At 38.0% G+C, this 12,412-nt stretch overlaps 1 protein-coding gene across 1 annotated transcript in view; it reads left to right on the top strand.

Annotated features, from left to right (window-relative positions):
- Window positions 1–12,412, top strand: part of LOC117325534 (thioredoxin-1-like) — a 45,396-nt gene that overhangs the window by 15,386 nt on the left and 17,598 nt on the right. Inside the window, exons 3-4 of the mRNA XM_033881825.1 lie at window positions 2,546–2,605; window positions 9,303–9,368. Of these exons, the coding sequence (XP_033737716.1) occupies window positions 2,546–2,605; window positions 9,303–9,368 (126 nt within the window). The remainder of the gene's footprint in view (window positions 1–2,545; window positions 2,606–9,302; window positions 9,369–12,412) is intronic.

The following is a 12,412-nucleotide window of genomic DNA, read 5'->3' as shown; positions in this document are numbered from 1 at the left end:
CTATATTATCTTTACAATGTTAATAACACCCTGATCCATCGACTGTAATTAAGAAGTGGTATTGGGCAGAAAAACACATGTTTCATAAGGTTTCGATTCATTGAGACCTGGATGGGCCGGACAATATATCAACAAATAGGAGAAAGTTTCGCTTCTATTGCGTGAATTTACTGTCCAATATTCTAACCCATAGTTAACAAACAAATGACAAAGACTAGTTTATGTTATTGTTATGACATTCACTCACAAAATAAATTCTCACTTGTGAACACATATTACAGTAGTTTCACGGTCAAGTAACTCTGCATTCTGACATACCCATTCATGCTTGACCAACCAGTACCAAACAGCCAGTCTTGCATAATATTCGGGTAGGATTGGTTGAAAAATGACTATTGGGACAGCAAATTTTGTTTATACTAGACAGGTTTTCATAATAGCCAATTTAATGTAACATGGAAATAGGTGAAAGATTAGGTGCCTTTATTCTACATTGAAAACAATTCAAAAGCTGAACTGGGGCACAAGCTTGTCAGCAGCTACACACATCAGAAAACCCATGAGAGGTCACCCCCAGTGAACTTAGAGAAAACTTAGCTAGACTGTCAGATAAATATTTTCCTGAAAAGATTCCAGGTAAATAAGGAATCCTACCAGGAAAAGTTCTTATGTAATGTGAACACAGGAAAACAGTATCGAAAGGAGGAGGATGCAGGAAAGTTTCCAAGAACTGAGACAAGGTATATTGGTGCCCAGACTGTGAAGAGCCATTGTGTGTTGACAGCTGTTTCCTTATGTGATGTCACACATTGGTGGACTATAAAGTAGACTGAGGGGCGGGGTCAAAAGGGGGTCAATTTGGCTAAGTTGATATAAACAACTTCTTCACTGAAACTAAGCAATGGATATAAACAACTTCTTCACTGAAACTAAGCAATGGATATCGCTTATATTTGCCTGGTAGAACCCCCCTTAGGCAGGGATTCAAATTGTACAAATGACAGGGCTGACACCCGGGAATGTAAGAGGCGGGGCCAAAAAGGGTCATTTTGGCAGAAATGATATAAATTACTTTTTCTCCGAAACTCCGGTGGGGCAGAGGACGAAGTCAAAACGGGTCAATTGGTTTAAATGTCAATTTCATTTCATGGATTAATGCATTTTTTGGCATAAAAACCTCATGTACCCATATAAAATGCCTATGATATATTGACATAGCAATATCAGTGACAAATATACTTAAGCATCATTCTTGTTTCATATATAATGAAAACCAGGTGAGCGATACAGGCCCTCTGGGCCTCCTGTAATTATTACCAATTCCTTGACACACCTAGTCACAACTCACACAAAATACATCAATATAATCAATAGAATGTAACAAATATTCATAACTGTTCTGTAAAAAATAATAGATGTTTATTTCAAAATCTAATTAGTGTTTACCTGTTTCTCACCTGTACAGGTGATATGAAACCAGTGTTAATAATTGAACATGTCACAAAGGTAGTCCTAGTCATGACCCTTGTGAAAGTTATTGGTTATATATATTTATCTCAAACAATGAATACACAAGTCACTCAAAAAGTGTACATGGTCAATCATGCATATTTCCTCAATTTTATTCAGTACAGTCAGTTAGTAGTTACTGTGAAAGTTATAGAGAGTTATATAGCACAGTGATCTGGGAGAGGGGAAATAGAGGTAAGACATTTAAATCCCTACTATACTACTAGTCCTGAAAACCTGAATGGATTTGATGAAATTTTCAACTTCTTAATTACCAGCAGGCCCAGAGACCTAATATTGGGTCTGTAGCAAGCTGGCTTCCTAGTTTTTAAATAGATGACCTTGACCTTCATTCAAGGTCACAGGGATCAAATATGCTAAAATCTTTATTAAAACTTCTTCTTGATGACCAAAAAAACCCAGAGACCCAATATTTGGTCTGCAGCATGCTGGGATGAAGGGCTACCAAGTTTGTTTAAATGGATGACCTTGATCTTTATTCAGGGTCATGTGAGTCAAATATGCTAAAATATTTCTATGACTTCTTCTTGCTAACCAAGAGACCCAGAGACCTGATATTGCTTTCGTAGCATTCTTCTGAGGTAAATGGCTATAAAGATTGTTAAATGATTGACATTGACATTTATTCAATGTCACAGGGATCAAATATGCTAAAATCTTTAAATGAATTCTTTATAACAAAGAGGCCCAGAAACCTGATATCGGGTTTGTAGCATTCGTGGGTAAGTAAAGATTGTTCAAATGAATGACCTTAACCTTTATTCAAGGTCAGAGGGGTCAAATATGCTAAAATATATCAAAACTCAGGTGACGGTTAAGGCCCACGGGCCCCTTGTTAGAATTACATTTAAACCAATGTTAATACCTTATAAAATGCTTATGAAATATTGACATAGCAAGATGGGCGACACATACTTACATTTCTTACCATTTGAGATTATTAAACTGTGATTATCAACACTGTGGATCTTCTATTATACCATATCATAATAAGGTATTACTCTTTTTTTTTCAGGAATTTTCTAAAGAGTTTACAAATGTTGTATTCCTGAAGGTTGACGTGGATGAGGCAGAGGTAGGTACATTGATAAAGTATGAATCTTGAAGAGAGGAGAGTTTAACAGGGCTTTTTCTTGGGTCATTTATGGTTGGATAATATAATGGGCCTTGTATAATATATTCCTAATAAAAAATTAATTCATATTTAAGCAAAATTCCCAAAATTTGCAGTTAACCTGTAAAATTCCTTTCCCATTCAACCATTGTCTTGCCAAAATGAGACAAATTGGCCCCATCCTTAACCAGTGAAAAAGTCTCAAAGAATTTTGTGCAAGAAAATGTAACCAGTGAACTCCTTTTAAGTGTGCTAGGATTCTGATAATAGTGAAGTATTATTTACTGGTACCGGAATATTTGGGGAAAACTTGTTTTCAAACATTTTGGACGTTGAAGTTTTGGTTTTATGTGTTGAAAGGCATAAGTAAACAGTGGGAGAGTTTAACTTTTGAAGCAACTTGTTGCGAGTGGGTAAAAATTGAACTCGAAAATGAAGAAACCTAACAATTTTGTATTCCATAAAAATGTTTGTTATGGAACTGTCATAAGCTGAGGTATGGCAGTCATGATTGTATAATATATCCATTGAACCTCCAGAATATGTTACATATTATCATCAACACCAAAATCAGAAAGTTACTGTCATTCTTTTGATATGTAACGTGTAGTAAATTGACATCTTCCAGGGTTCAAAATTAACTGTTAAATTGCAGGAAATGCTAGTAAAAATTTTGTCTACTCTCAATTTTTTTCTGATATATTTTCCCTGACACTCTGCTCACAGGTGTGATACACAAGCATAAATAGTGAAAATTTGAGTGGAAATAGATACCAACATTAGAAAATATGATTTTATGACGAATTAAATGTTTCTGATTAGTGGTGTGATTCCTGTATTTTTATCTACTTTACTTTGCATTAAAATTAATGAAAACACTGCTATATCAAGTTTGCTAGTTAAAAATTTAATTTTGCAAGTGGAAATTATAGGCACATGCTATGAAGAATATTGCCATTGAAAAAAAAAAGAGTTAATTTTGACCTCTGTCTTCTGTGTAACCGCTAAACATGCTTGTTATTGGGGTTTTTAGGTACTCCTCCTCCTTAACCCCAAATCAGGTTACTTTAATTGGGAGAAGGCAATTATATTTTTAGGTCATCTGACCCGAAGGGTCAGGATGACCTATAGCCATCATGCTTCGTCCGTCGTCGTCCGCCGTGCGCCGTGCGTCGTGCGCCGTCCGCCGTCCGTAAACTTTTCACATTTCAATCTTCTTCTCAAGTTCCACCAGTGGGATTAAGATGAAACTTGCCAGAAATGATCCTGAGATGGTCCTGACCAAGTGTTGTTATTTTTCGGGTTGGTCCGAAATCCAAGATGGCCGCCAAAGCCGCCATTTTGAAAACACATTTTAAACTTCTTCTCAAGTTCCACCAGTGCTGTTGGGCTGAAACTTGCCAGAAATGATCCTGAAATGATCCTGACCAAGTGTTGTTATTTTTCGGGTCGGTCCGAAATCCAAGATGGCCGCCATAGCCGCCATCTTGAAAAACACATTTAAAACTTCTTCTCAAGTTTCACCAGTGCTATTGAGCTGAAACTTGCCTGAAATGATCGTGATATGATCCCGACCAAGTGTTGTTATTTTTCGGGTCGGTCCAAAATCCAAGATGGCCACCATAGCCGACATCTTGAAAAACGCATTTTAAACTTCTTCTCAAGTTCCACCAGTGCTATTGAGCTGAAACTTGCCTGAAATGATCCTGATATGATCCCGACCAAGTGTTGTTATTTTTCGGGTCGGTCCGAAATCCAAGATGGCCGCTAAGCCGCCATCTTGAAAAACACATCTTAAACTTCTTCTCAAGTTCCACCAGTGCTATTGAGCTGAAACTTGCCTGAAATGATCCTGATATGATCCCGACCAAGTGTAGTTATTTTTTAGATAGGTCTGAAATCCAAGATGGCCGCCATCTTGAAAAACACGTTTTAAACTTCTTCTCAAGTTCCACCAGTGCTATTGAGCTGAAACTTGCCTGAAATGATCCTGATATGATCTCGACCAAGTGTAGTTATTTTTCCGGTCGGTCCGTAATCCAAGATGGCCGCTGAGGCCGCCATCTTGAAAAACACATTTTAAACTTCTTCTCAAGTTCCACCAGTGCTGTTGGGCTGAAACTTACCTGAAATGTTCCTGAGATGATCCCGACCAAGTGTTGTTATTTTTTAGATTGGTCTGAAATCCAAGATGGCCGCCATGGCAGCCACATTGAAAAACACATTTTAAACTTCTTCTCAAGTTACACCAGTGCTGTTGGGCTGAAACTTACCTGAAATGTTCCTGAGATGATCCCGACCAAGTGTTGTTATTTTTTAGATTGGTCTGAAATCCAAGATGGCCGCCATGGTAGCCATCTTGAAAAACACATTTTAAACTTCTTCTCCAGTTCCACTGGTGCCATTGAGCTGGAAATTGGTGAGGATGTTAAGGAAGGAGGGCCAACAAAGTGTTGTTATTTTTTCGGTCTCGTAAAAACTTTGACATGGCAGCAATGGCGGCCATTTTGTAACATGATTGCGCAATCATGGTTTTCCTGAACAACACCTATTTCAAACTTCTTCTCAAATTCCACCGGTGGGATTCAGCTCTAACTTACCAGAAATTATCCTTAGATGGTCCAGACCAAGTGTTGTTATTTATTGGGTCGGTCAGAATTCCAAGATGGCCACCATAGCCAACAGTGCCACTATATACTTGCTACAGAGAATGCATACTACAATAATATAAGGGTTTTAATTTAGAGTCAGATGACCGTTAAGGCCCCTGGGCCTCTTGTTAGGTCATCTGACCCAAGAGGTAAGGATCGTATTTCATCCGTTGACCATCATGCGCCTTGCACCTTTCGTAAGACTTTAGAGCCCACCATCATCAGATGCTGGGCGATTCGAATCGCTCTTCGTCTGTGGTCCGTGGTCCGTCATTCCGTTAATAATTCTTGTTATCACTATTTCTCAGAAAGTACATAAGGGATCTTTCTCAAATTTCATATGTAGGTTTCCCTTGGTCACTAGTTGTGCATATTGCATTTTTGGACCAGTTGGAAAACAACATGAATGACAGGAAGCCATATTGGAATTTGACAATTGAAGTTTGTTATCGCTATTTCTCAGAGAGAACTGAAGGGATCTTTCTCAAATTTCATATGAAGGTTCCCCTTGGTGCCTACTGATTCATACTGCATTTTGAGACTAGTTGGAAAACAACATGGACGACAGGCAGCCATCTTGGATTTTGACAATTAAAGTTTGTTATCGCTATTTATCAGAAATTATTGAAGTGATCTTTTTCAAATTTAATATGTAGGTTCCCCTCGTTGCCTTGTTATGCATATAACATTTTGAGACCAATCGAAAAACAACATGGCCGACAGGCAGCCATCTTGGATTTGGACAATTGAAGTTTGTTATCGCTATTTCTCAGAAAGTAATGAAGGGATTCCTTCTCAAATTTCATATGTAGGTTCCCCTCTGTGCCTAGTTATGTATATTGCATTTTGAGACCAATCAGAAAACAATATGGCCGACAGGCAGCCATCTTGGATGTTGACAATTGAAGTTTGTTATCGCTATTTATCAGAAATTGTTGAAAGGATCTTTATGAAATTTCATTTGTAGGTTGCCCTCTGTGCTTAGTTATGCATATTGGATTTTGAGACCAGTCAGAAAACAACCTGGCCGACTTGTATTTTGCCAATTGAAGTTTGTTATCGCTATTTTACAGAAGGTACTGAAGGGAACTTTCTAAAATTTCATATGTAGGTTCCCCTTGGTCCCTGGTATTGCATTTTGGGACCAATCCGAAAACAACATGGCAGACAGACAGCCATTATCGCTAAATCTTAAATTTTATATTTAGGTTCCCCTTGTTTGAAAAGTACTAGAGGGCTGTTTCTGAATTTACACAGATAAGTAAGACTTAGAGGAAGAGAAAAGTAGAGAAAAGATCAATCTGACATGAAACCTATGAAGATCATTCAATGGTGGGCGCCAAGATCCCTCTGGGAACTCTTGTTGTTGAATGATAAACTTTATTGGACATTCTCGTCTCAATATATATATCGATACGCCAAACTCAACTCATATCAATGACAGCTTTAATATTTATGCAGTCTACATTATTTCTTAGGTTAAAAAAGTTGCAATCAAAATAGTCACCCCAAAATGACCATGCTGGTTGAGTTTGTTGGAGTGATTATGAGGTGAAACCTAACGTTACCTTGTTCTCGCAAAAGAGATTCTGATAGCAATAAAGAGGTTGCTTGTTTTAAATCAGTCGATAGGGAAATGCTTGCACTAGGTGTATAACTTGAACGTGCAAGTCCCTGGAACTGATAAGGTAGGCCAATTTATCAGAAACAAGTAAAATTTCTGAGACAAGTTTTTCTAACGGAAGTTATTGGATCTCTAATCAGGTATTACACGAAGAGAAAAAAAAAAGTAGTAAATTGAGTACAATTCAAAAACATAGGAACCAAAATAAATTTGGGGAGTAATTCATGGGAATCTTATATACAGGGAGTGGTGATGTGGTTTATCAAGAAACATGACATTGACAGACTTCACGGATTGATTGATGTAAGAATTAAACTTAATGATAATGTGCCAATTCATGGTCTTAAGGGTCTGCACTAAAATCTTTAAACAACTTCTTCTCATTAACCAAGAGGCCCAGAGATTTGATATTGGGCCTGTAGCATGCTGGGGTGAAGGGCTACAAAGTTTGTTCAAATGAATGAAGTTGCCCTTCATTCAAGGTCACAGGGGTCAAAATTTGAATGAGTACGTAAAGAGTTAATCTTTGAAATATATTCTGGAGGACCAACACACTTAGAAACCAGATACATGTATATGGCCTGTAGTATGCTTGGGTGAACACATTAAACCTCAAATTCAAGTTCACAGGAATCAAATCTGCCAAATATGTCAAAATTCAGGTGACCCTTGGGCATCTTCATTTGTTTATTTGATATTGGAATCAATCTAACTAGGTTAAAATTATCACCACAGGATAGCAGCACTGACCCTAAGCCAGGCTGATTGGTAGGACCAAAAAGGGTAAAAATGGCTGAAGTATTACTAATTCAAGTGACAGTAATGGGTCTCTTTTTTCTTTTAAAGTACATGGCCCAATAGGGGAAAAAGAGGCAATTCCTTTAAATTTTAACTTGTCATTAAGTGCCGAATATATACAATTTTGACCATATATAGCATCCTTTGAGGAAGTGTTATAATTATTTGTCATGAACTGAACTTTTTAAAGAATTTACTCAAATAACATTATAAAAAGAATAATTGAGGAACAGCTTAAAAAAACCCTTGTGAAGTTTTTACTGTCTTATATGGTAGTGAGAGGTGGATCCCAAAATTGGAAATATTTTTAAGAGTGTTTTCCATTAGTCACTGAAGTATTCAGCTGAGTGATGCAGGCCCCATGGGTCTCCTGTTGAATAATTAGCAATTTTGTCTTGCAAGGCATGAGAAGGGTCTTTGTATGAAACTTCCTCCAGAGACATAAGAGTTTGCCACCCTACATTATACATACCACAAATTTAATTTATAGCATCACATTTAAGATCCACTGTTATTTTTAAAAAAAGCAATCAAATCTTGTACATGTATCATTTTTTACCTCAATTTAGACAGACAGAATGTTGATATTTTTAGGTCACCTGACACAAAGTCTCAAGTGACCTATTCTAATCGCCTTTTGTCGGTCGTCGTGCATCGTCCGTCCGTAAACAATTTACATTTTCAACTTCTCCTCCAAAACCACTGAGCCGAATTCAATGAAATTTGGCAGGGAGCTTCTATGGCTACATGTCAATTAAACTTGTGAATTGTATGGTCCCCATCGCCCAGGGGCCTGAGGGGCGGGGCCAAAAAGGGTAAAATTGACTAAAACTTCAAAAATCTTCTTCTCTACTCTCAGATAAGTTGGAATCAAACACTTTTCATACATGAAAGGGTCTTAAGAAGCTTTACCAAAATTTTTGAATTTCATAATCCTAGGGTCTCACATTTGCCCCTGGGGAGGGGGTAAACTTTACTATAGTTTATATAGGGAAATCACATTTTTGACAATTATTTGTTGAATTTTATTGGAATTCATTCTAACTTGGTTAACATTATCAGCATGGGATGACATTTGAAGGTATGTACATGTTGGCCCTGACTGGCCCCAAGGGGCTGAAAAAAGGTGAAATTAACTGAAATTTTAAAAATGTTCTTCTAACAACCCAAATAAGGTAGAATTAAATACTCTTCACAGATGGAAGGGTCTTAAGGTGCTTTACCATAATTGTGAATTTCCTAGCCCTGGGGTCTCCCATTTACCCCATGGAAGGGGATAAACTTTGCTATAGTTATAGGGAAATCACATTTTTTACTATAATTTGTTTTCTTTGTTTTGTAATTCATTCTGAATTTGTTAACATTGTCAGCATGGCATGACTGCTTAATGGTATGCATATGTTGGCCCTGTGAAAACTGATCCCTGAGACTGATGGGTTGACAGGCCAAAAAGTGTCAATCAATTTTACTGAAATATTTCAAAAATCCGGTGACCTATGGCCCATGGGCCTCTTGTTCAATAATAATAAATAATAATAAATCTCAATATTTTTTTATTTCATTTTTTTCTATGTATATTTTTCAGGACGTTGCTGCAGAAAAAGGAATTAGTGCCATGCCAACATTCAAATTTTTCAAAAATGGAGGAGAGGTTTGTATCATACAGATGAATTACTGCACATAGAAAAAAACACTTATTTTGTTGTGTTCAAATTTTAGCGCATAGGTATCTGAATTAAATAAATTAGCACAATGTTGAAGTGACATGATTTAGCGGAAGGTTTTCAACACAAAAAGTACTCTATTTACACTACACTGATATCATCTACCACTGTCATCACAACTTATCACAGTCTACACTGATATCATCTACCACCGTCTTCACAGTCTACACTGATACCATCTACCACCGTCATCACAACTTATCACAGTCTACACTGATATCATCTACCACTGTCATCACAACTTATCACTGTCTACACTGATACCATCTACCATCATCATCACAACTTATCACAGTCTACACTGATACCATTTACCAGTCATCACAACTTATCACTGTCTACACTGATACCATCTACCATCATCATCACAACTTATCACAGTCTACACTGATACCATCTACCATCATCATCACAACTTATCACAGTCTACACTGATACCATTTACCACTGTCATCACAACTTATCACTGTCTACACTGATACCATCAACCACCGTCATCACAACTTATCACAGTCTACACTGATACCATCTACCACTGTCATCACAACTTATCACAGTCTACACTGATATCATCTACCACCGTCATCACAACTTATCACAGTCTACACTGATATCATCTACCACCGTCATCACAACTTATCACAGTCTACACTGATATCATCTACCACAGTCATCACAACTTATCACAGTCTACACTGATATCATCTACCACTGTCATCACAACTTATCACAGTCTACACTGATACCATCTACCACAGTCATAACAACTTATCACAGTCTACACTGATATCATCTACCACTGTCATCACAACTTATCACAGTCTACACTGATACCATCTACCATCGTCATCACAACTTATCACAGTCTACACCGATACCATCTACCACTGTCATCACAACTTATCACAGTCTACACTGATATCATCTACCACTGTCATCACAGTCTACACTGATATCATCTACCACAGTCATCACAACTTATCACAGTCTACACTGATACCATCTACCACCGTCATTACAACTTATCACAGTCTACACTGATATCATCTACCACCGTCATCACAACTTATCAGTCTACACTGATATCATCTACCACCGTCATCACAACTTATCACAGTCTACACTGATATCATCTACCACCGTCATCACAACTTATCACAGTCTACAGTGATATCATCTACCACAGTCATCACAACTTATCACATTCTACACTGATACCATCTACCACCGTCATCACAACTTATTACAGTCTACACTGATATCATCTACCACTGTCATCACAACTTATCACAGTCTACACTGATATCATCTACCACCGTCATCACAACTTATCACAGTCTACACTGATACCATCTACCACTGTCATCACAACTTATCACAGTCTACACTGATATCATCTACCATCGTCATCACAACTTATCACAGTCTACACTGATATACCATCTACCACCGTCATCACAACTTATCACAGTCTACACTGATACCATCTACCACAGTCATCACAACTTATCACAGTCTTCACTGATACCATCTACCACCGTCATCACAACTTATCACAGTCTTCACTGATACCATCTACCACCGTCATCACAACTTATCACAGTCTACACTGATACCATCTACCACCCTCATCACAAATTATCACAGTCCACACTGATATACCATCTACCACCGTCATCACAACTTATAACAGTCTACACTGATACCATCTACCATCGTCATCACAACTTATCACAGTCTACACTGATATACCATCTACCACCGTCATCACAACTTATCACAGTCTACACTGATACCATCTACCACCGTCATCACAACTTATCAGTCTACACTGATATCATCTACCATCGTCATCACAACTTATCACAGTCTACACTGATATACCATCTACCACCGTCATCACAACTTATCACAGTCTACACTGATACCATCTACCACCGTCATCACAACTTATCAGTCTACACTGATACCATCTACCACCGTCATCACAACTTATCACAGTCTACACTGATATCATCTACCACTGTCATCACAACTTATCACAGTCTACACTGATATCATCTACCATCGTCATCACAACTTATCACAGTCTACACTGATATACCATCTACCACCGTCATCACAACTTATCACAGTCTACACTGATACCATCTACCACCGTCATCACAACTTATCAGTCTACACTGATATCATCTACCACCATCATCACAACTTATCACAGTCTACACTGATACCATCTACCACAGTCATCACAACTTATCACAGTCTACACTGATATCATCTACCACCGTCATCACAACTTATCACAGTCTACACTGATACCATCTACCACAGTCATCACAACTTATCACAGTCTACACTGATATCATCTACCACCGTCATCACCACTTATTACAGTCTACACTGATACCATCTACCACAGTCATCACAACTTATCACAGTCTACACTGATATCATCTACCACAGTCATCACAACTTATCACAGTCTTCACTGATACCATCTACCACCGTCATCACAGTCTACACTGATATCATCTACCACCGTCATCACAACTTATCACAGTCTACACTGATACCATCTACCACCGTCATCACAACTTATCACAGTCTACACTGATATCATCTACCACCGTCATCACAACTTATCACAGTCTACACTGATACCATCTACCACCGTCATCACAACTTATCACAGTCTACACTGATACCATCTACCACCGTCATCACAGTCTACACTGATATCATCTACCACCGTCATCACAACTTATCACAGTCTACACTGATACCATCTACCACCGTCATCACAGTCTACACTGATACCATCTACCACCGTCATCACAGTCTACACTGATACCATCTACCACCGTCATCACAACTTATCAGTCTACACTGATACCATCTACCACCGTCATCACAACTTATCACAGTCTACACTGATATCATCTACCACCGTCATCACAACTTATCACAG

This window comes from Pecten maximus, chromosome 4 (genome assembly GCF_902652985.1).
Source record: "Pecten maximus chromosome 4, xPecMax1.1, whole genome shotgun sequence".
In the NCBI taxonomy this organism is placed as follows: Eukaryota; Metazoa; Mollusca; class Bivalvia; order Pectinida; family Pectinidae; genus Pecten; species Pecten maximus.
Note: the sequence above shows the minus strand (reverse complement) of the source record. Positions and strands in the feature narration are given on the sequence as shown.